The sequence below is a fragment of the Carcharhinus amblyrhynchos genome, unplaced genomic scaffold, assembly GCF_965287045.1.
Source record: "Carcharhinus amblyrhynchos unplaced genomic scaffold, sCarAmb.v2.hapA scaffold_40, whole genome shotgun sequence".
Taxonomy (NCBI): domain Eukaryota; kingdom Metazoa; phylum Chordata; class Chondrichthyes; order Carcharhiniformes; family Carcharhinidae; genus Carcharhinus; species Carcharhinus amblyrhynchos.
Genome location: NW_027649781.1, coordinates 5,005,882 through 5,026,224, shown reverse-complemented (window position 1 = coordinate 5,026,224; position 20,343 = coordinate 5,005,882). Strand labels below are relative to the sequence as shown.

The 20,343-nt window shown below is 46.9% G+C and overlaps 1 protein-coding gene and 1 pseudogene across 6 annotated transcripts in view; both read left to right on the top strand.

Moving 5' to 3' along the window:
- LOC145335766 (ras/Rap GTPase-activating protein SynGAP-like) overlaps positions 1 to 20,343 on the top strand; it is a 565,240-nt gene that overhangs the window by 73,245 nt on the left and 471,652 nt on the right. For all 6 annotated transcript variants that reach the window (XM_080181495.1, XM_080181494.1, XM_080181493.1 and 3 more), the window contains exon 2: positions 17,407 to 17,520. In XM_080181495.1, coding sequence (XP_080037621.1) covers positions 17,407 to 17,520 — 114 coding nt within the window. The remainder of the gene's footprint in view (positions 1 to 17,406; positions 17,521 to 20,343) is intronic.
- On the top strand, positions 7,843 to 8,020 carry LOC145335772 (U2 spliceosomal RNA; annotated as a pseudogene).

The window sequence follows — 20,343 nt, the reverse complement described above, 5'->3', positions numbered from 1 at the left end:
AATGAGTTTTATAATTAGAATAATTCAATAAAACGCGTTCTCCAAAATAGCATAATGGCTACCCTTTCCACATCTGACACTGTCAGAAAAATCCCTGTTTGCAGGGCTCACGCCCAATTAGCTGAGATTGCTTATTATGCAAACTGGCTTCACCAAATGCAGGCTAATTCGTGGAAAGACTTTCATAGATCATCCCAATGAATAAGGCTATAAATATCACCCCCACCTATCCCCCCTGCCTCCCACAACAGGGTGGCACGGTGGCATAGTGGTTGGCACTGCTGCCTCACAGCACCAGGGACCCTGGTTCAATTCTGGCCTTGGGCCACTGTCTGTGTGGCGTTTGCACATTCTCCTCGTGTCTGCATGGATTTCCTCCAGGTGCTCAGGTTTCTTCCCACAGCCTGAAAGGTTAGGGTTAGGGTGCATTGGCCGTGCTGAATTCTCCCTCATTGTATGCGAACAGGCACCAGAGTGAGGCAGCCAGGGGATTTTCACAGTAACTTCATTGCAGTGTTAATGTAAGCCTATTTGTGACACTAATAAATAAAATTTAGACTTAAATGTTTTTGTGCTCACTTTGAAGAACTTGGTGAAGGCACCCCCAGATTCATACCCTGCTAACATCAAGAAAGACAGTGATGCAGTGGTATAGTTGTTGGATGAATAATCCAGAGACCCAGGGTAAAGCTCTGGGGACACTGGTTTGAATCCCACCTGGGGATTTTGAATTCAACGAAAATCTGGAATTAAAAGCCTAACCATAGCCATTGTCAATTGTCAGGAAAACCCATCTGGTTAACTAATGTCCTTTAGGGAAGGAAATCTGCCATCCTTACCTGGTCTGGCCTACATGTGACTCAAAAGCCACAGGAATGTGGTTGACTTAACTATCATCAGGGATAGGCAATAAATGCTGGCCCAGCCAGCAACACCATAAATAAATTTTAAAAAAGTCTCTGCTAGTGAGACAGCAAGGAGCAAGAAAATTGGAACAAGGCAAGGCAAAGTTATGAAAGGCCAGTCACTCAATTGTGGTAAGTGTTTCTCTTTATTCATTCGTGAGATATGGACATCGCTGGCAGGCATTTATTATCCATCCCTAATTGCCCTTGGAGGGCAGTTCAAAGTCACCAACGTTGATGTGGCTCTGGAGTCACATGTAGGCCAGACCAGTTAAGGATGGCAGATTTCCTTCCCTAAAGGACATTATTGAACCAGATGGGTTTTTCTGACAATTGACAATGGTTTCAAGATCATCAGTAGATTCTTAATTCCAGATTTTTTTTATTGAATTCAAATTCCACCATCTGCCATGGCGGGATTCGAACCCGGGTCCACAGAACATTAGGTGACTTTCTGGATTAACAATCTAGCGATATTACTGCTAGACCGTCACCTCTCCTTGTGCCGTACTCCGTACCAATGGATCTGTTTGAGTGAATCCTGCAGGAACCCTACACCAATGCGCAGGCCGCAATGAGGGAGCTCTGCAGTAATCTGTCAGCCAGCGAGGTTTAGTAGATGTTCAGTAATGTGTCATTGTTGTACTGAACAATGGGAATCTATCTGTACAGAACAGAGCCAGTAACCAACTATGAGTTACCTGTGCAAAACACTGCCCTGTACACAGCCTTCACTTGTCTGAACCAACCACAAGTGTGAATATCTTTGCTTAACCTATGTAAGAGGGCTTTACTTCATGTAGTGAGGAAGCATGATGTTATGCATGATAAAAACTTGCTCTGTGACACATCTCTCCACATCTCCACTGCCCCTGCCCATTCACCTTTTTCCCTTTTACCTGGCCCTAATCTAAAACGGGGTTCATTGACCAAAGCAAATTACTGCAGATGCTGGAAAGCTGAAACAAATCAGAAAATGCTGGGAAATCTCAGCCAGGTCTGTGGGCAGAGGACAGAGCCAATGTTTTCTGACGAAGGGTCACCAAGACTTGAAACGTTCATATCGGTACTCCCAGGGTAGCTTGGAGGTAGGTGCAGCGCTCGGAGAGGGGGTGGTGATGGGGGGTGCGGGGGGAGGAGGGGGGATGTTGGAGGGGAGAGGGTCATAATGTGGTCATGCCAGCTTGATGGCAGGGAGGTGCCATGGGGCCCACTTGGGTAAAGATTATTTCCTGTGTTGGGACGGCCACTAGAAATGGCAAGGAAATCTTCAAGTGTCTGACTTGATGGCGGGGTGGGCTGCTCCCAATCCATATGTTCCTCAGCTCTCTCTGCTTGGTAACCTGGCTTGGCCCCTGACCTGGCAACGCCTCGATTTTAAAATCCACACCGTGATTTTCAAATTCCAGCATCACCGCCACTCCCCTTTTTCCTTCTCCCACGCACCCCCCCCTTCCCAACCACCAACCCCCCTCTCCCTCCCATCACCAACTGCCCCCCCATCACTGCAATCTTCTCCAGCTCCATAACCCTTCAACCTAGGATGGCACGATGGCAAGTGGTTAGCACTGCTCCCTCACAGTGCCAGCGACCTGGGTTCAATTCCCAGCCTCCGGTCACTGTTTGTGCACAGTCTGCACATTCTCTCCATGCCTGTGTAGGTTTCCTCCAGGTGCTCTGGTTTCTTCCCACTATCCAAAAGATGTGCTGGTTAGCTGGATTCGCCATGCTAAATTCTCCCTCAAAGTCCCAAAAAGTTGATATAATAAATCTGCAGAAGCAGAAGTCCCTTCACCAAAATCACTTTATTTACAAATGTAACAGTAGTACACAGAGTGCTAGCAGTTAGCTGTCTACCTCCAGGGGTGTCAGAGGAACTGACACTCCCAGTTAAGTACAAAGCACCCTGATTGACCCATCAATTGAATCCTTAATTAGGGAGTTCATGCTCCAATAGGCCAACCTCAGTGGCCTGATTGAAATCATTACAGTGGGGCAATAAGTAACAGTATAGCCATGGGAAATATGTGGGGTTAGAGCAGGGGTGAGGACTCTGTCTGTCGGAGAGTCAATGCAGACTCAATGGACCGAATGGCCTCTTCTGCGCTGTAGGGATTCTACGATAAGATTGCTACCAGTTCTAGCCCCCAGCACCCCCCCAGTTTTTACTCCATTTAGTTGGCCAAGATCTAGACTGGGATCTAGAATTCCCTCTCTGTTTCTTGCCCTCTATCTGCTCCTTTTCTCAGGGACTCTTCCTCTTGGTTGGTTGGTGCAAAAGGTTAAATCTCACAGGATAAAAGGAGAGCTAGCTAGATGGGTGGAGAACTGGCTTGGCCATAGAAGACAGTGGAAGGGTCTTTTTCTAGCTGGAGGTCTGTGACTGGTAGTGTTCCACAGGGCTCTGTACTGGGACCTCTGCTGTTTGTGATATATATAAATGATTTGGAAGAATGTGTAACTGGTGTGATCAGTAAGTTTGCGGACGACACAAAGAATCCTGGACTTGCGGATAGCGATGAACCTCGTCAGAGAATACGGCAGGATATAGATAGGCTGGAAAATTGGGCAGAGAAATGGCAGATGGAATTTAATCCAGATAAATGTGAAGTGATGCATTTTGGTGGAACTAATGTAGTGGGGAACTATATAATAAATGGCAGAACCATCAGGAGTATAGACACACAGAGGGATCTGGGTATGCATGTCCACAGATCCTTAAAGGTGGCAACACAGGTGGAGAAGGTGGTGAAGAAGGCATATGGTATGCTTGCCTTTATAAGACAGGGTATAGAGTATAAAAGTTGGTGTATGATGTTGCAGCTGTATAGAACGTTGGTTAGGTCACATTCGGAATACTGCGTCCAGTTCTGGTCGCCGCACTACCAGAAGGACGTGGAGGCTTTGGAGAGAGTACAGAAAAGGTGTACCAGGATGTCTTAGCTATGAGGAGAGATTGGGGAAACTGGGGTTGTTCTCCCTGGAAAGACAGAGGATGAGGGGTGACCTAATAGAGGTGTATAAAATTATGAAGGGCATCGATAGGGTAAACAGTGGGAAACTTTTTCCCAGGTCGGAGGTGACGAACGCAAGGGGTCACAGGTTCAAGGTGAGGGGGGTGAGGTTTAACATAGATGTCAGAGAGACGTATTTCACACAGAGGGTGGTGGGGGTCTGGAATGCACTGACAAGTAAGGTGGTAGAGGTGGACACGCTGGCATTGTTTAAGACTTATCTGGATAGCCACATGAACAGACTGGGAATGGAGGGATACAAACGAATAGCCTAGTTGGAAGCATGAGCGGCGCAGGCTTGGAGGGCCGAAGGGCCTGTTTCCTGTGCTGTATTGTTCTTTATTTCTTTGTTCTAATGTCTCCTTGCTGTCAGATATTGTCAGTTAACACACAATGCCTTTGGGCCATTTCACTCCGTGTAAGGTGCCAGATCAACACAAGTAGCTGCTGATGAAAGCTGTGGTTTCCCGCCCACGTTCTCCGCATGCTCGCGGTTTGCCATGCGTTTAAAACAGACAGTGTGTGGTCAGTGCCGGAGCAGAAGGCACCCCCATGCCCAAAGCCAGCTGCCCGCTGTGCAAACTAATAGATTCAATGGTTCAGCTTGATTGGAGCCAGCTTGGATCAGTCAGATACAGGCAACATCAATTTAGACCAGTTGGAAGTGGATTAAAGGCCAGCCTTGGAATAAAAGGTGTGTTTAGAGTGGTCACGATGAACGTGCCAATTTGCAGTTGTGGGACCAGCAGGAAGGGAAGCTAAAACACCAGGCCAGGTGATTTAAAGCACTCACGGAATGTAATCGAATGGTCATCACCTCTGAATGTACCCCTAAAAAGAAAATCTGCCTTTATCTAGTGTCACTCACATCCTTGATGAACCTCCAACTCATGGTCTTTACTCTTCCTTCAGAGTGCATCCAATGCTGCCACATGGGGATTCTGCAAAGCAAAATCCCACCCATAGCAAGGTGGCCAGCCTGAAATACCCATCTGTGTTTTTTGGACAGTTTTATTGAGTCAATTGCGTCAATATTGACCCAGGGTCACTCCCCTATGCCCCCTGCATCTATCTGATCTCTGTTCAGCTGCGCCATCAACAGTGCAGCCCCCGCCCCCCCCCCCCCCCCCCCCCCCCTCAGCACTGGACAGCGATGTTGTGCAATGTCCTTAACACTCTGAAGGGAGAAATTAAATCCACTCGCCTTCTGATACAAACTCTTTCACTCTCACTCTCCCTCCCTCTTTCCCTCCCCTTCTTTATCTCTCCCCCCGATCCCTCTCATTCACTCCCCCTCAACCCTTCCAACCCTCTCTCTCTCACCCCTGCTTTTCCCACATCTCTCTTCCTCCCCCTTTCTTCCCAACTCCTCCCAGCTCTTCCCCACTCTCTCTCCCCATCTCTCCCCCATTGTCTCTCTCTCCCCACAATCTTCTCACTCTCTCCTCCCTCCACCTCCCCTCTCTCTCCCCCATCCTCTCCCAAAGGTTATAGGGTGGAAAGACAAGAAGGAGGAGTTGAGAACGGTCAGATCAGCCATGATCTTATTGAATGGGGAATGAGGCTCAGAGGGTCGAATGGCCTACATTTTTTTATTTATTGGTGTGACAAGAAGTCTTACATTAACACTACAATGAAGTTACTGTGAAAATCCCCTATTCGCTACACTCCGGCTCCTGAACGGGTACACTGAGGGAGAATTTAGCATGGCCAATGCACCTAACCCGCATGCCTTGCAGATTGTAGGAGGGAACCAGAGCACCTGGAAGAAACCCATGTAGACACAGGGAGAATGTGCAGACTCCACACAGACAGTGACCTGAGGCTGGGAATTGAACCTGGGTCCCTGGCACTGTGAGGCAGAGTGCTAACCAGTGTGCCACCATGCCACCGTAAAGTCCAGCTAGTTAAGGAAACTAGAGAACAGTAGAAAAGTGTCCGGGAAGTCTGGAGTTACGTCAACAGAAACCAAAGTATGGCTCAGAAGAATTTAAGGAAGAGTAAACAAAGTGCTTTGAGTTTAACAGACAATTGCAGTAACCAGGTTCAGAGTTGGAAAGTAGCCTTTAAAGGTGCATCAAGTGTCTGGTGCCATTTTAGTAGGCTGGGAATCAAGAATTAAGGCAATTGTGTGTAGTTTGCATCGTAGTCAAGACAAAGAAACCTGAAAGGAATTGGTGTAAAATCCTGGATTGGGTTCACTGTTAAAATGCAGTGGAAGCTTTGTTTCAAAGTGTCATTGGGAAAACATGCATTGTATTTTTGAATGCAAACCTTTATGAAGGAAAATTTCAAAGTCTTTTGGGAGTGGAGTTTGGAAACTCTCAGATCACAATCACCGGGAGGATTCTGAGGAGACATCCATACATGTACTTGGGACTCAGAGTTGAGAGTATATTTGACCACAGTCATCTTGTGTGCTTAAAATTTGTGTTAATGAGACTATTGTAGCTTAAGATGTACTTTGTAATCCACATTAACCATAAAAACCTGTGTGTAGTTGTTCAGCTTAAGGGGGTGTAAAGGAATATTGTATCAAAGTCTATTTTTCTCATGTTTAATAGATTTTATCTATCATTGCTAAAACTAATTAGCAGTAGGCCAGGGTTCCATTCTGGGATTTTCCCATCCAGTTATAATATTAACTGAGATTAGAAAAAAAAATTAATATACCATATAAAATAATATGCTGCATTTCTTCCTGCCAAAGTGGACAAGTTTACTGTTTTTCCCACATTATGCTCCATCTGCCCAATTTTTACTCACTCCCTTAATTCACCTACATACCTTTGTAGTCTCTCTATCTCCTCCTGACAACTTACTTTCCTGTCAGTCTTGGTTTCTTTGGCAAATTTAGCTACCACACAGTCGGTCCCATCCTCCAAGTCCTTGATATGGATTGTAAATAATCGAGGCTCCAGCAGTGCGCTATATCCAGTGCCACCCCATTGGTTATGGCTTGGTTACCCAAAAGAGACCCATTTATCTCTACCCTCTGCTTCTTGTTAGCTAACTAATCCTCTATCCAGGCTAATATGGTACCCTATACATCTTGTTCTCTTACAGAATCATAGAATGCTACGGTACAGAAGAAGGCCATTCAGCCCATCGAGTCTATACCGACCATAATCCCACCCAGGCCCTATGCCCATAACCCCAGATATTTACTTTTCTTATACCCCTGACACTAAGGAACAACTTAGCATGGCCAATCAACCTAACCCACATATCTTTGGATCGTGGGAGGAAACTAGAGTACCAGACACGGGGAGAATGTGCAAACTCTGCGCAGTGACCCGATCGGAATTGAACCTGGGATCCTGATGTTGTGAGGCAGCAGTGCTAACCACTGTACCACCTTGCTGCCTTGTGTCGTAACCCTTAATATGACAGCATGTTACTTCCTCAAATAAGACCGTAATACATTAAACACAATTTCTCTTTCACAAACTTATGTTGACTCTACCTGACTACATTATGATTTTCCAAGTATCCTGCTACAACCTCCTTAATATTGGACTCTCGCAATTCCTAATGACAGATGTTGAGTGAACTGACCTGTAATTTCCTGTTTTTGGTCTCCATTTACTATTTTCCAATTCCCCTGGGAATCCTCCCAAATCAGAGGGATTTTTGGAAGATTAAACCTGTCTAATACCCAATGATGCAGGCTCATCTGCTCCTGGGAGATTTGTCATGTTTTAGGGACAAACAGTAAAGAAAATTGCAGCACTATTTACCCTATGTCAGAGGGATTAGTTAAGGTAAATGCATGGGGTTATGATATTAAGGCCTGGATGGGATTGTGGTCAGTGCAGACTCGATCAACCAAATGGCCTCCTTCTGCACTGTAGGGTTCTATGATTCTAAGATTTACCAGCTCACTTTCTCTCACATCCTTTCTTCCTCTTTTTCTTTTCTTCGTTGTTTCTCAGCCGTTAAGCTACGATTAAGCAAGGTATCTGTTCTTATGAATTTAATATCTAATATATCCCCTATCTGGTGGCCAGATATTAAATTGATTTCTGGGACAGGGGCTTGCTCCTTCCACGCCTCGCATCAACCTGGTCTTGCACTGTCTCCAGGAATAGTGCACCCACTCCTCTTTTGGATGGGTGACATGGTGGCACAGTGGTGAGCGCTGCAGCCTCATAGCACCAGGAACTCAGGTTCGATTCCCAGCTCGGGTCACTGTGCGGAGTCTACATGTTTTCCCTGTGTCTGCGTGGGTTTCCTCCGGGTGCTCTGGTTTCCTCCCACAGTCCAAAAGGTATGCTGGTTAGGTGGATTGGCCTTGCTAAATTCTCCCTCAGTGTACCCGGACAGGCACCGGAGTGTGGCAACTAGGGGATTTGCACAGTAACTTCGTTGCAGTGTTAATGTGAGCCTACTTGTGATACTAATAAATAAACTTTAAACTTTTAGTCATTCTTTATATTTCTTAAAATCTGCTCCATCTTCTGACCTACCACCAATCTTTACCGATTTCTATAGTGTCTCTTCCAATTTGATATAATCCTTCATTCAGGCTCAGACAATGAATTCTTCTCAAAGCGACTTTTTCACTGTAGGATATCCTTTCTCAGAAAGGATTTATCACAAAGTCTTCTACTACATAGAGTCATACAGGTTTACAGCATGGAAACAGGCCCTTCACCCAACTTGTCCATTACCCTTTTTTTTAACCTCTAAGCTAATTCCAATTGCCTGGATTTGGCCCATATCCCTCTATACCCATCTTACCCATCTAACTATCTAAATGCTTTTTAAAGGACAAAATTGAACCCGCCTCTACTATTATCTTTCCTATTACCGGTGGCAGTTTGTTCCAAATACTTATCAGCCTCTATGTGAAAAAATTGCTCCTCTGGACCCTTTTGTATTTCTCACTTCTTACCTTAAACCAACTCCCTCCAGTTTTAGACTCCCCTATCTTTGGGAGAAGATATTGACTATCTAGCTGATCTATGCCCCTCATGTTTTATAGACCTCTATAAGATCATCCTCAGCCTCTTACGCTCCAGGGGAAAAAGTCCCAGTCTATCCAGCCTCTTCTTATAACTCAAACCATCAAGTCCCAGTAGCATCCTAGTAAATCTTTTCTGCACTCTTTCCAGTTTAATAATATCCTTTCTATAATAGGGTGACCAGAACTGTACATGGTATTCCAAGTGTGGCCTTACCAATGTCTTGTACAACTTCAACAAGACGTCCCAACTCCTATATTCAATGTTCTGACCAATGAAACCAAGCATGCCGAATGCCTTCTTTACCATCTGTCCATCTGTGAGTCCGCTTTCAAGGACCTATGAACCTGTATTGTTAAATCTTTGTTCTATAACTCTCCCCAACGCCCTACCATTAACTGAGTAAGTCCTGCCCTGGTTTGAACTACCAAAATGTATCATCTCTCGCTTTCGTTAGGATGGTTCCACAGTGAGGCAACTTTTTGTGAGCTGTCCCCGGCATACCCTCAAATTCTATCTTTTACTCTCGTTCTATGCTTCTAAAACTCCACTCTAAGTCTGAAAAACTCTCTAACAGCGCTTTAATTCAATCACTTCTTCCCTGCTGCCATTAGACTTTTGAATGGATCCACCTTATATTAACCTGATCTTTCTCTACACCCTAGCTATGACTGTAACACTACATTCTGCATCCTGTTCTTTCCTTCTCTATGAATGGTATGCTTATATAGTGTGCAAGAAACAATACTTTTCACTGTATACTAATACGTGACAACAATAAATCAAATCAAATCAAACTAACGATGTGTTTAATCAACCATCACTTTTTCCTTGCCTCCTGTCCTTACAAAATGTCAAGTAACCTTCTACATTTAGATCCTAACCTTGGTCACCTTGAAACCTAGACTCTGTAATGGATATCCAATCATACAGATTTATTCTATCTGTTGTAATTCACATATTTTGTTCCCGCATGGCTGGAACTGAAGGAGAGGCAATGTTAGTGTGTGGGAGACGTAAGCTGTTTGACACACTTGCTCCCCACAAGTTTTTGGCGCTTTCTCTGCAGACATGAGCCCAGAACAGAATTAAGCTCAGTGGAAGTTAAGATATAGGAGCAAAATTAGGCCATTCGGCTCATTGAGTCTGCTCCACCATTCAATCATGGCTGATAAATTTCTCAACCCCATTCTCCCGCCTCTTCCTCGGAACCTTTGATCCCCTTACCAATCATGAACTTATCTGTCTCTGTTTTAAGTACACTCAATGCTAGGGCCTCCACAGCTTCTGTAGCAATGAATTCCACAGATTCACCACCCACTGGCTGAAGAAATTCCTCCTCCTCTTGGCTCTAAAGGGTCGTCCCTTTACTCTGAGGCCATGCCCTCGGATCTCAGTCTCTCTGACTAACGGAAACATCTTCCTCATGTCCACTCGATCCAGGCCTCCCAATATTCTGTAAGTTTCAATGAGATCCCCCTCATCCTTCTAAACTCCATCGAGTAGAGAGCCAGAGTTGTCAGATGCTCCTCATATGACAAACTTTTCATTCCAGGGATCATTCTTGTGAATCTCCTCTGGACCCTTTCAGAGCTAGCACATCCTTCCTTAGATGCAGGGCCCAAAACTGCTCACAATACTCCAAATGGGGTCTGACCAGAACCTTATAAAGCCTCAGCTGTACATCCCTGCTTTTGTATTCTAGCCCTCTCGAAATGAATGCTAACATTGCAATTGTCTTCCTAACGACCAACTCAACCTGCAAGTTACCGTAAGAGAATCCTGAATGAGGATTCCCAAATCCCTTTGCACTTCAGATTTCAAAGATTAGATTTCTTAGAATCCTGCAGCAAAGGAGGCCATTCGGCCCATCGAATCTAAATGGACCACAATCCCACTTAGGCCCTATTCCGCTGCTTATACTATCTAGTTCCCCTGACACTAAGGGGCAATTTAGCACGGCCAATCCACCTAATCCACACATCTTTGGACTGTGGGAGGAAACCGGAGCACCCGGAGGAAACACGTGCAGACACGAGAAGAACATGCAAACTCCACACAGACAGTGACCGAGGCTGGAACCAAAGTTCAGTCCCTGGCGCTGTGTGGTAGCAGTACTAACCGCTGTGCCACCCATTTCTGAATTATATTCCCCATTTAGAAAATAGCCTTGGCTGAGTGCCAAATTCTCCATTCTCACTGGCAACAGAGTGTGTGAGGTTGGAAAATTCCGGTGCGGACAGAGTTAGCAGGCAGAGTGAGTACAGCTGTGTGAAGTTTGCAAGGTTGATGTTGTGATCCCATCACTGAGTCTTCCCTTCAGCTGGAAGACAAATCCATTAATCATTCCTGAATTCCAATTAATCCTTCTTGCCCCTCCTGCTCACTCCCTAAATAAATTCACCTTAAAAAAAAACTATACATGATGACAACTTGGAACAATGAAGAAGGACAGTGAGAGGTGAGGTGACAATGATTTTTTTAATAAGAAGGATTGACCTGTTATGATAAATTACCCAACTGGCTGTCATTTCAAATTGGCCCGTAGCTGACTGTGGATCTGACAGAGAATGGATCTCCATTCAAGATGATTTTTTCCAACTAGTTAAAATCATAGAATCACTACAGTGCAGAAGGAGGCCATTCGGCCCATTCAGTCTGCACCAACCACAATCCCACCCAAGCCCTATCCCCGTAACCCCACATATTTACCCTGCTCATCCCTCTAACCTAAACATCCCGGACACTAAGGGAGAATTTAGCGTGGCCAATCAACCTAACCTGCATGTCTTTCGGACTGTGGGAGGAAACTGGAGCACCCGGAGGAAACCCACGCAGACACAGGGAGAATGTGCAGATTCCGCACAGACAGTGACCCAAGCCAGGAATCAAACCCATGTCCCTGGCACTCTGAGGCAGCAGTGTTAACCACTGTGCCACCATGCCATCCTCGTTGAAGTCGGGAAATATCCAATTACAATGGCTATGGTTCTGAACAATCAAGTGTTAGTCAGGGCAGGTTATCTCCATCCAGCAACTACCCCCCCCTTCACCTCCTGCAGGCTCCTCTCCATCACTCGATCTCTTCTGCTATTCCACTGAGTGTTGGTGGGTCAAATCCTGGCTCCTGCCTTTGCCTCACCTTCTTTGGTACCTCTGCCCCAATGAAGATACCCTCAGCCTCCAACTCAAAGGCTTCAGCTGGTCTCCAGCCATATCCGCAGCCTTTAGGAGGGAGGGAAATCTGGATCTCTCCCACCCTTTGTGTAAAGGTGAGCTTCCAAAGACCTATCCTGAGTGCCATGGCTCCAACTTTAACATTGTGCCATCACCTCCCTGCCTCTCTCCCCCCCAGTTCTCCCAAGACACCAGAGGGTTTCTGTGTACTCCCTGATCAAGTCCCTTTGACCATCTTACACAGCGCCATTTAACCACCCCTCAACCCCCAGATATTCCAGGCAATAACAAGCCACGTCTGGGCAAACCGTCCTCTGACACCTTTCACAATCTCAGAGTGTGCTTTACAGTTAATGAGATACTTAGTCATCAAATTCCTACAGTGTATAAGGAGGCCACTTGGTCCATCGAGCCTGCACCCACAACAATCCCAGGCCCTATCCCTGTAACCTTACCTATTTACCCCACTCGTTCCCCTTGACATTATGGGCCAATCAACCTAACCTGAACATCATTGGAATCTGGGAGGAAACCGGAGCACCTGGAGGAAACACACGCAGCCACAGGGAGAATGTGCAAACTCCACACAGACAGTGATCCAAGCCGGGAATCGAACGCTGATCCCTGCCGCCGTGAGGCAGCAGTGCTAATCACTGTGCCACCGTGCTGCCCCGAATCGCCATCACATCACAGAACACATTCTCTGTAACAGTAATACATTCTCAACAATCCTTTAGACCCTGTTGCCAATTCTCTCTCAATCCATGCTTCGTGATGTTAGAATCTTGGTATTTGATTTGATTTATTATTGTCCCATGTATCGGGTACTGTTTCTTGTGCGCTGTACAGACAAAACATACTGTTCATAGAATACATAAGGGAGATGGGAAGGACAGAGTGCAGAATGTAATATTACGGTCCATAGCTAGGGTGCAGAGAAAGATCAACTTAATGTGAAGTAGGTCCATTCAAAAGTCTGACAGCAGCAGGGAAGAAGTTGTTCTTGAATCAGTTGGTAAATGACCTCAGACTTCTGTAGCTTTTACCTGACAGAAGAAGGTGGAAGAGAGAATATCTGTGGTGCATGGGTTGATAATAATTGATTATGCTGACTGCTTTCCCAAAGCAGCAGGAAGTGTAGATGGAACTGTTGGATGGGAGGCTTGAGTGTTGGACTGGGCTTCGTTCACGACCCTTTATAGTTCCTTGAAGGCACCGCCCTCTGCTGCTATTGATGGTCCCTTTCTCTGGAAGAAATATCCAGAGTTAAAAATTGTTCATCTGCAGAGATTCTCTGGAGCTCTGGGCACATTGACAAGTGCAAGGGGAGTGCATGCGGATCATTGTCAGCAAGATAAATTGCCCAATTAAAAATTGCAATGATACGTTGCCAAGTCACACATCTTCTAAGAATGGAGCAAATGTATCTGCGGAAGCGCAGTGTGAGGTCGTATTCTGTGGTCATTGATTTTCTGTTGTCCGAGTCCCAGTGCCTTGTTAGATGTCAAAACTGGCCTTTCTGAACCTGTTTCCAAACGGGCTGCATACGCAACCAGGAAGTCCCAGAGCAGCAGGCATTACAAATAAATACTACCCCTCCCCTTCCAAACCACATTTCCATTCCATAAATACACACGGACACAAATATAAAAAAAATTAAACGGGCTGTTAAAGCTTCTATATGGATGTGAATAGGGAACCTTTTGCTGAGAGAAATGTGGGCCCACTACGGGCAGTCAGGAAAATTCATCCTGGGGAATACAGAAATGGCAGAGAAGCTAAATAATTTGGGTGAGATTCTCCAACCTCCCAACTACGTGCTTCCTGCCAGCGGGATGTGGCGCCTTGTCTGTTAGTGACGGGATTCTCCAATCACACCTCCTCAGTGGGAATTCCCATTGGCGTCACCCCACGCTGGGAGATGTGCTGTTGATGGCACTGGAGAATCCCACTTGGTGTGAATGGCCGGAGAATTCTGGCCATTGTTTCTGTCTTCACCGAGGAAGTTACAGGAAATCTCCCCAAAGTAGAGGTCCAAGGGATGAGGTAAGAATGCGAAGCTCTGCATTCTGCATGAGAAGGGCCTCTTCTGTGCTGTATTGTTCTATGATTGTATTGAATGGTGGAACAGGTTCAGTGGGCTGAATGGTCTTTCTGTTCCTACGTTCCGACATGTGCAAACCATCAAAAGTGCGCTAATTTGGCATTTTGTATCGTGGAATGTGGGTGTTGCTGGCTAGGGATGGATTTATACCCATCCTTAATTGCCCCTGATTGCTGCCTTCTTGAACCACTGCAGTCCCGGAGGTAGATACACCCACCGTACTGTTAGGGAAGGAGTTCTAAGATTTTGGCCCAGTCAGTGTAGGTACTATGTCTTCCGTGTCTGCACGACTGTCATATTTTCCACCAGATTGGGGGGAGGGGAATAATCCCGTCCATGGTTTCCAGTCTGGATGGTGCGTGGCTTTGCGGGGAAATGTACAGGTGGTGCTGCCCCTGCTGTCCTTGTGTTTCTAGGATGGTTGAGGTAGTGGGTTCAGTAGGTTGGACTGACGAACCATTCCGCACCCACCCCCCCCCCCCCCCCCGACCCCGCCCCCACCCCGCCACTTCCCCTGGTGAGTCTCTGCAGTGGTTCCTGTAGATGGCACACACGGCTGCCACAGTGCTTTGGTGGTGGAGTGACTGAATGGTTCGCAGCAACATAGCAGAATTAAAATAATCTTAGTACTTGCTGCACAAAGAAGTGTTGGGGGGGTGGGGGGGAGCAGGGAGCGGGGGGTTGCTGGGCTGGGTGACATCAGTGGTTGAGCAAGGGATGCTCCCTCAATAGAACCAGGCCTGACAGTGAGGCAGGGAGCAGAGGCAGAGCAAAAGACACCAGATAAGTGTGGGTTGCCAGCCCCAGTTTGACAACCCCATGGAGATTGTGGCATACACTCACACACCTCCAGCCAACATGACATCCCGTCGCTGCCTGCTCCCCCTCCCACATCTGCCTTCCAAACTACAGTTGTTTTTCAAAAAACAAGCCAAAGTCTGGCAGCAGCAGCCAGGAACTAGGCGGTAAATGTCTGCTCCACAGGGCACATTCCTCGGAGTCTGGGCATCACAAAGAGACAGAGAGGGAAGGAGATTGGAGTGAGAGGCCAGTTAGAGTTACAATTGATTAAGACATTGGGAAAGGTCAAAGTGAAATAGTCCAGGTTGTGGCCATGAGATCTCATTTTTGACCCCCGGTGTAACATATTCACACAGGGACCCAGTGCATTGGGTTGTGCGATCCCTGGTGTAATATAATCACACACAGGCCCAGTGGATTGTGTTGTGCGATCCCTGGTGTAATATAATCACACACAGGCCCAGTGGATTGTGTTGTGCCATCCCTGGTGTAATATAATCACACACAGGCCCAGTGCATCGTGTTGTGTGATCCCTGGTGTAATATAATCACACACAGGCCCAGTGGATTGTGTTGTGTGATCCCTGGTGTAATATAATCACACACAGGCCCAGTGCATCGTGTTGTGTGATCCCTGGTGTAATATAATCACACACAGGCCCAGTGGATTGTGTTGTGCGATCCATGGTGTAATATAATCACACACAGGCCCAGTGGATTGTGTTGTGTGATCCCTGATGTTATATAATCACACACAGGCCCAGTGGATTGTGTTGTGCCATCCCTGGTGTAATATAATCACACACAGGCCCAGTGCATCGTGTTGTGTGATCCCTGGTGTAATATAATCACACACAGGCCCAGTGGATTGTGTTGTGCGATCCATGGTGTAATATAATCACACACAGACCCAGTGGATTGTGTTGTGTGATCCCTGATGTTATATAATCACACACAGGCCCAGTGGATTGTGTTGTGTGATCCCTGGTGTTATATAATCACACACAGGCCCAGTGGATTGTGTTGTGTGATCCCTGGTGTAATATAATCACACACAGGCCCAGTGGATTGTGTTGTGTGATCCCTGGTGTAATATAATCACACACAGGCCCAGTGGATTGTGTTGTGCCATCCCTGGTGTAATATAATCACACACAGGCCCAGTGGATTGTGTTGTGCCATCCCTGGTGTAATATAATCACACACAGGCCCAGTGGATTGTGTTGTGCGATCCCCGGTGTAATATAATCACACACAGGCCCAGTGGATTGTGTTGTGCCATCCCTGGTGGAATATAATCACACACAGGCCCAGTGGATTGTGTTGTGCGATCCCTGGTGTAATATAATCACGCACAGGCCCAGTGCATCGTGTTGTGTGATCCCTGGTGTAATATAATCACACACAGGCCCAGTGGATTGTGTTGTGTGATCCCTGGTGTAATATAATCACACACAGGCCCAGTGGATTGTGTTGTGTGATCCCTGGTGTTATATAATCACACACAGGCCCAGTGGATTGTGTTGTGCCATCCCTGGTGTAATATAATCACACACAGGCCCAGTGGATTGTGTTGTGCCGTCCCTGGTGTAATATAATCACACACAGGCCCAGTGGATTGTGTTGTGCCGTCCCTGGTGTAATATAATCACACACAGGCCCAGTGGATTGTGTTGTGCGATCCATGGTGTAATATAATCACACACAGGCCCAGTGGATTGTGTTGTGCGATCCCTGGTGTAATATAATCACACACAGGCCCAGTGGATTGTGTTGTGCGATCCCTGGTGTAATATCATCACACACAGGCCCAGTGGATTGTGTTGTGCCATCCCTGGTGTAATATAATCACACACAGGCCCAGTGGATTGTGTTGTGCCATCCCTGGTGTAACATAATCACACACAGGCCCAGTGCATCGTGTTGTGTGATCCCTGGTGTAATATAATCACACACAGGCCCAGTGGATTGTGTTGCGCGATCCCTGGTGGAATATAATCACACACAGGCCCAGTGGATTGTGTTGTGTGATCCCCGGTGTGATATATTCACACACAGGCCCAGTGGATTGTGTTGTGCGATCCCTGGTGTAATATAATCACACACAGGCCCAGTGGATTGAGTGGATTGCCCATGCTAAGTTGACCCTAAGTTTCAGGGGATTAGCAGAGTAAATATGTGGGGTTATGGGGATAGTGGATTGTGCTGGAATATCATGGTTTCGACATTGTTCCCTCCAAGTACTGATCCACTGGGCCTGTGTGTGATTATATTACACCAGGGATCACACAGCACGATGCACTGGGCCTGTGTGTGGATCTACTGGTGTTCTGGTCTGACGGTCTCTGCTCTGTACTCTGCAGCTTTGTCTTTTGCTGTCCACTTTCCTGTGTTTCCCATCCTATCTTTTCTTGGCCTTTCTCTCGTTCCCCCTGCAGGCCGCTCGCCACCACGCGTCCTCCAGCCCGGAGGTTGGGACGGTCGGGGGATTTTGCATAACCGGCACCAGCGCTGCTCCATGATCGCTCGTCCAGAGGCCCAGTACAAGTGGGGTGAGTCCCTTACTTCTTCCATCTTCTCTGCCTCAAGCCTGCTTCCTTTTCTCTCTACCTGTCTCTTTTAATCCTCCTTCTCTCATCTCATCATTTTCCCCTCACAGTCCAAAGATGTGTGGATTAGACGGATTGGCCATTGTTAAATTGCTTCTTACTGTTCAAGGTAGTGGATTAACCATGGTAAAGGCATAGGGTTTTGGGAGTAGGATTGGGTGTTGGCCTGGGTAAGTTGCTTTTCAGAGAGTTAGTGCAGTCTCGATGGACTGAATGGCCTGCATCTTGGGGCGGCAAGGTGGCCCAGTGGTTAGCACTGCTGCGTTAGAGACCCAGTTCAATTCCGGCCTCATGTCACTCTGCGTGGAGCTTGCACATTCTCCTCATACCTGCGTGGGTTTCCTCCGACTGCTCCAGTTTCCTCCCACAGTCTGAAAGACATGCTGGTTAAGTGGATTGTCCATGCTAAATTGACCTAGTGTCAGGGGATAAGCAGAGTCAATGTGTGGGGTTATGGGGATAGGGCCTGGGTGGATTGTAGTCGATGCAGACTCGATGGGCCAAATGGCCTCATTCTGCACTGTAGAGATTCTATGATGTGATGATGATGATCTCTTCCATCTCTCCCGTCTGTTGTGAGCACTGTTGGCTATTATTATACCATGTCTCTTACGGTGTCATAGGAACAGCACCGTGCCAGGGACATGGGTTTGATTCCTGGCTTGTGTCACGGCCTGTGCGGAGCTGGCCCACCAAGGCAGGACCGGAAAGACCTACCCTCAGACACTCGGTTACACAGATCTTTAAAATGTCAGGAACCAGGAAGAGAGGATAATTAGGGAGGTATCAGGGTGGCACGGTGGCCCAGTGGTTAGCACTGCTGCCTCACAGCGTCAGGGTCCCAGCTTCAATTCCGGCCTCGGGTCACTGTCTAAGCAGATCTGCACATTCTCCCCATATCTGCGTGGGTTTCCTCCGGGTGCTCCAGTTTCCTCCCACAGTCTGAAAGATATGCTGGTTAGGGTGCATTGGCCGTGCTAAATTCTCCCTCAGTGTATGTGAACAGGTGCTGGAGTGTGGGGACAAGGGGATTTTCACAGTAACTTCACTGCAGTGTTAATGTAAGCCTACTTCTGACACTAATAAATAAATGAAATAAACAATGAATTCATAGAACTCATCGAATCCCTACAGAGCAAAAGGAGGCCACTGAGCCCATCGAGTCTGTACTGACCACAATCACACCCAAGCCCTCGTAATCCTCATTCATCCTGCTAATCCCTGTGACACTAAGGGGCAATTTAGCAGGGCCAATCAACCTAACCCACACATCTTTGGATGGTGGAAGGAAACTGGAGCACCCAGAAGAAACCCATGTAGACACAGGGAGAATGTGCAGTTTCTGCACAGACAGGACCCAAGGCCAGAATTGAACCCAGGACCCTGTGCTGTGAGGCAGCAGTGCTAACCACTGTGCCACCATGCTGCCCTGATACCCCCCTGATTACCCTCTCTTTCCGGTTCCTGATATTTTAAAGATCTGTGTACCCAAGTGTCTGAGGGTGGGTTTTTCCGGTCCCGCCTTGGTGGACCAGCTGAAGATCTATTGAGTCTGATGGGACTGGAAATCCTCAGCCTAATAGACAGGACTTCAGGCTGCATGCACGTCCCAAGAATGGAAATACCCATCCGAGGTCTATGCATCTTCGCATGCTCTGCTGGATTTTCCATTCTGCCTGCTACAATTCCCACAGCGGGAAAGTCCTGCCCGGTCTCTTTGGACTTTCACTGTTTCTCACTATTTAGACCATGCGGCCACTCTATCCTATATACACCTCGACTGGGTGATTTTGCATTTGCCTGCACCAACATGCAGTTGTCGCACTTTTGCCCACTCTCTTAACCTAGTGGTGATGGCCCAGTGGTATTAATGCTAGAAATCTGCCATCCTTACCTGGTCTGGCCTATATGTGACTCCAGGGCCACAGCAATGATGTTGACTCTCAACTGCCCTCCAAGGGCAACTAGGGGTGGGCAATAAATGCTGGCTAGCCAGCCATGCCCATGTCCCACGAATGAATAATAAAAAATATCTTTGTATTGTCACAGTTCCATCTGCTTTGTTAATGAAGACAATGCAGTATTGATCTCACCTACTCTCTGATATGAATCATACTCACATTTTGGGCATTGTAGTGTTGGAGAGCAAGCCTATCTGAGCAATCACCCACCCTCCACCCCCACTCTCACCCACCCCCAGGATGGAGTCAGCGAGGTTTACAGCATGGAAACAGGCCCTTTGGCCCAACTTGTCCATTCTGCCCAGTTTTTACCATAAAGATAATCCCAATTGCCTGTGTTTGGTCCACATTCCCTGTATATCCATTTTACCCATGTAACTGTAAGTACTTTTTAAAAGACAAAATTGTACCCACCTCTACTACTACCTCTGGCAGCTTGTTCCAGAGGTAGTACCCTCTGTGTGAAAAAAACTGCCCCTCTGAACCCTTTTGTATTTCCCCCCTCCCACCTTAAACCTATGCCTCTAGCTTTAGACTCCCCGACCTTTGGAAAAAGATATTGACTATCCAGCTGATCTGTGCCCCTCATTATTTTATAGACCTCTACAAGATCACTCTTAGCCTCCTATGCTTCAGGGAAAAAAGGCCCAGTCTATCCAGCCTCTCCTTAAAACTCAAATCATCAAGTCCTGGTAGCATCCTAGTAAATCTTGGGCACTTAGATCTCACATTCTGTCAGGGAAGAATGTTCCGGAGGTTTTGAAATACCAGCAGCCTTCACAACGCCCTCTCGCTCCTCAGTCAG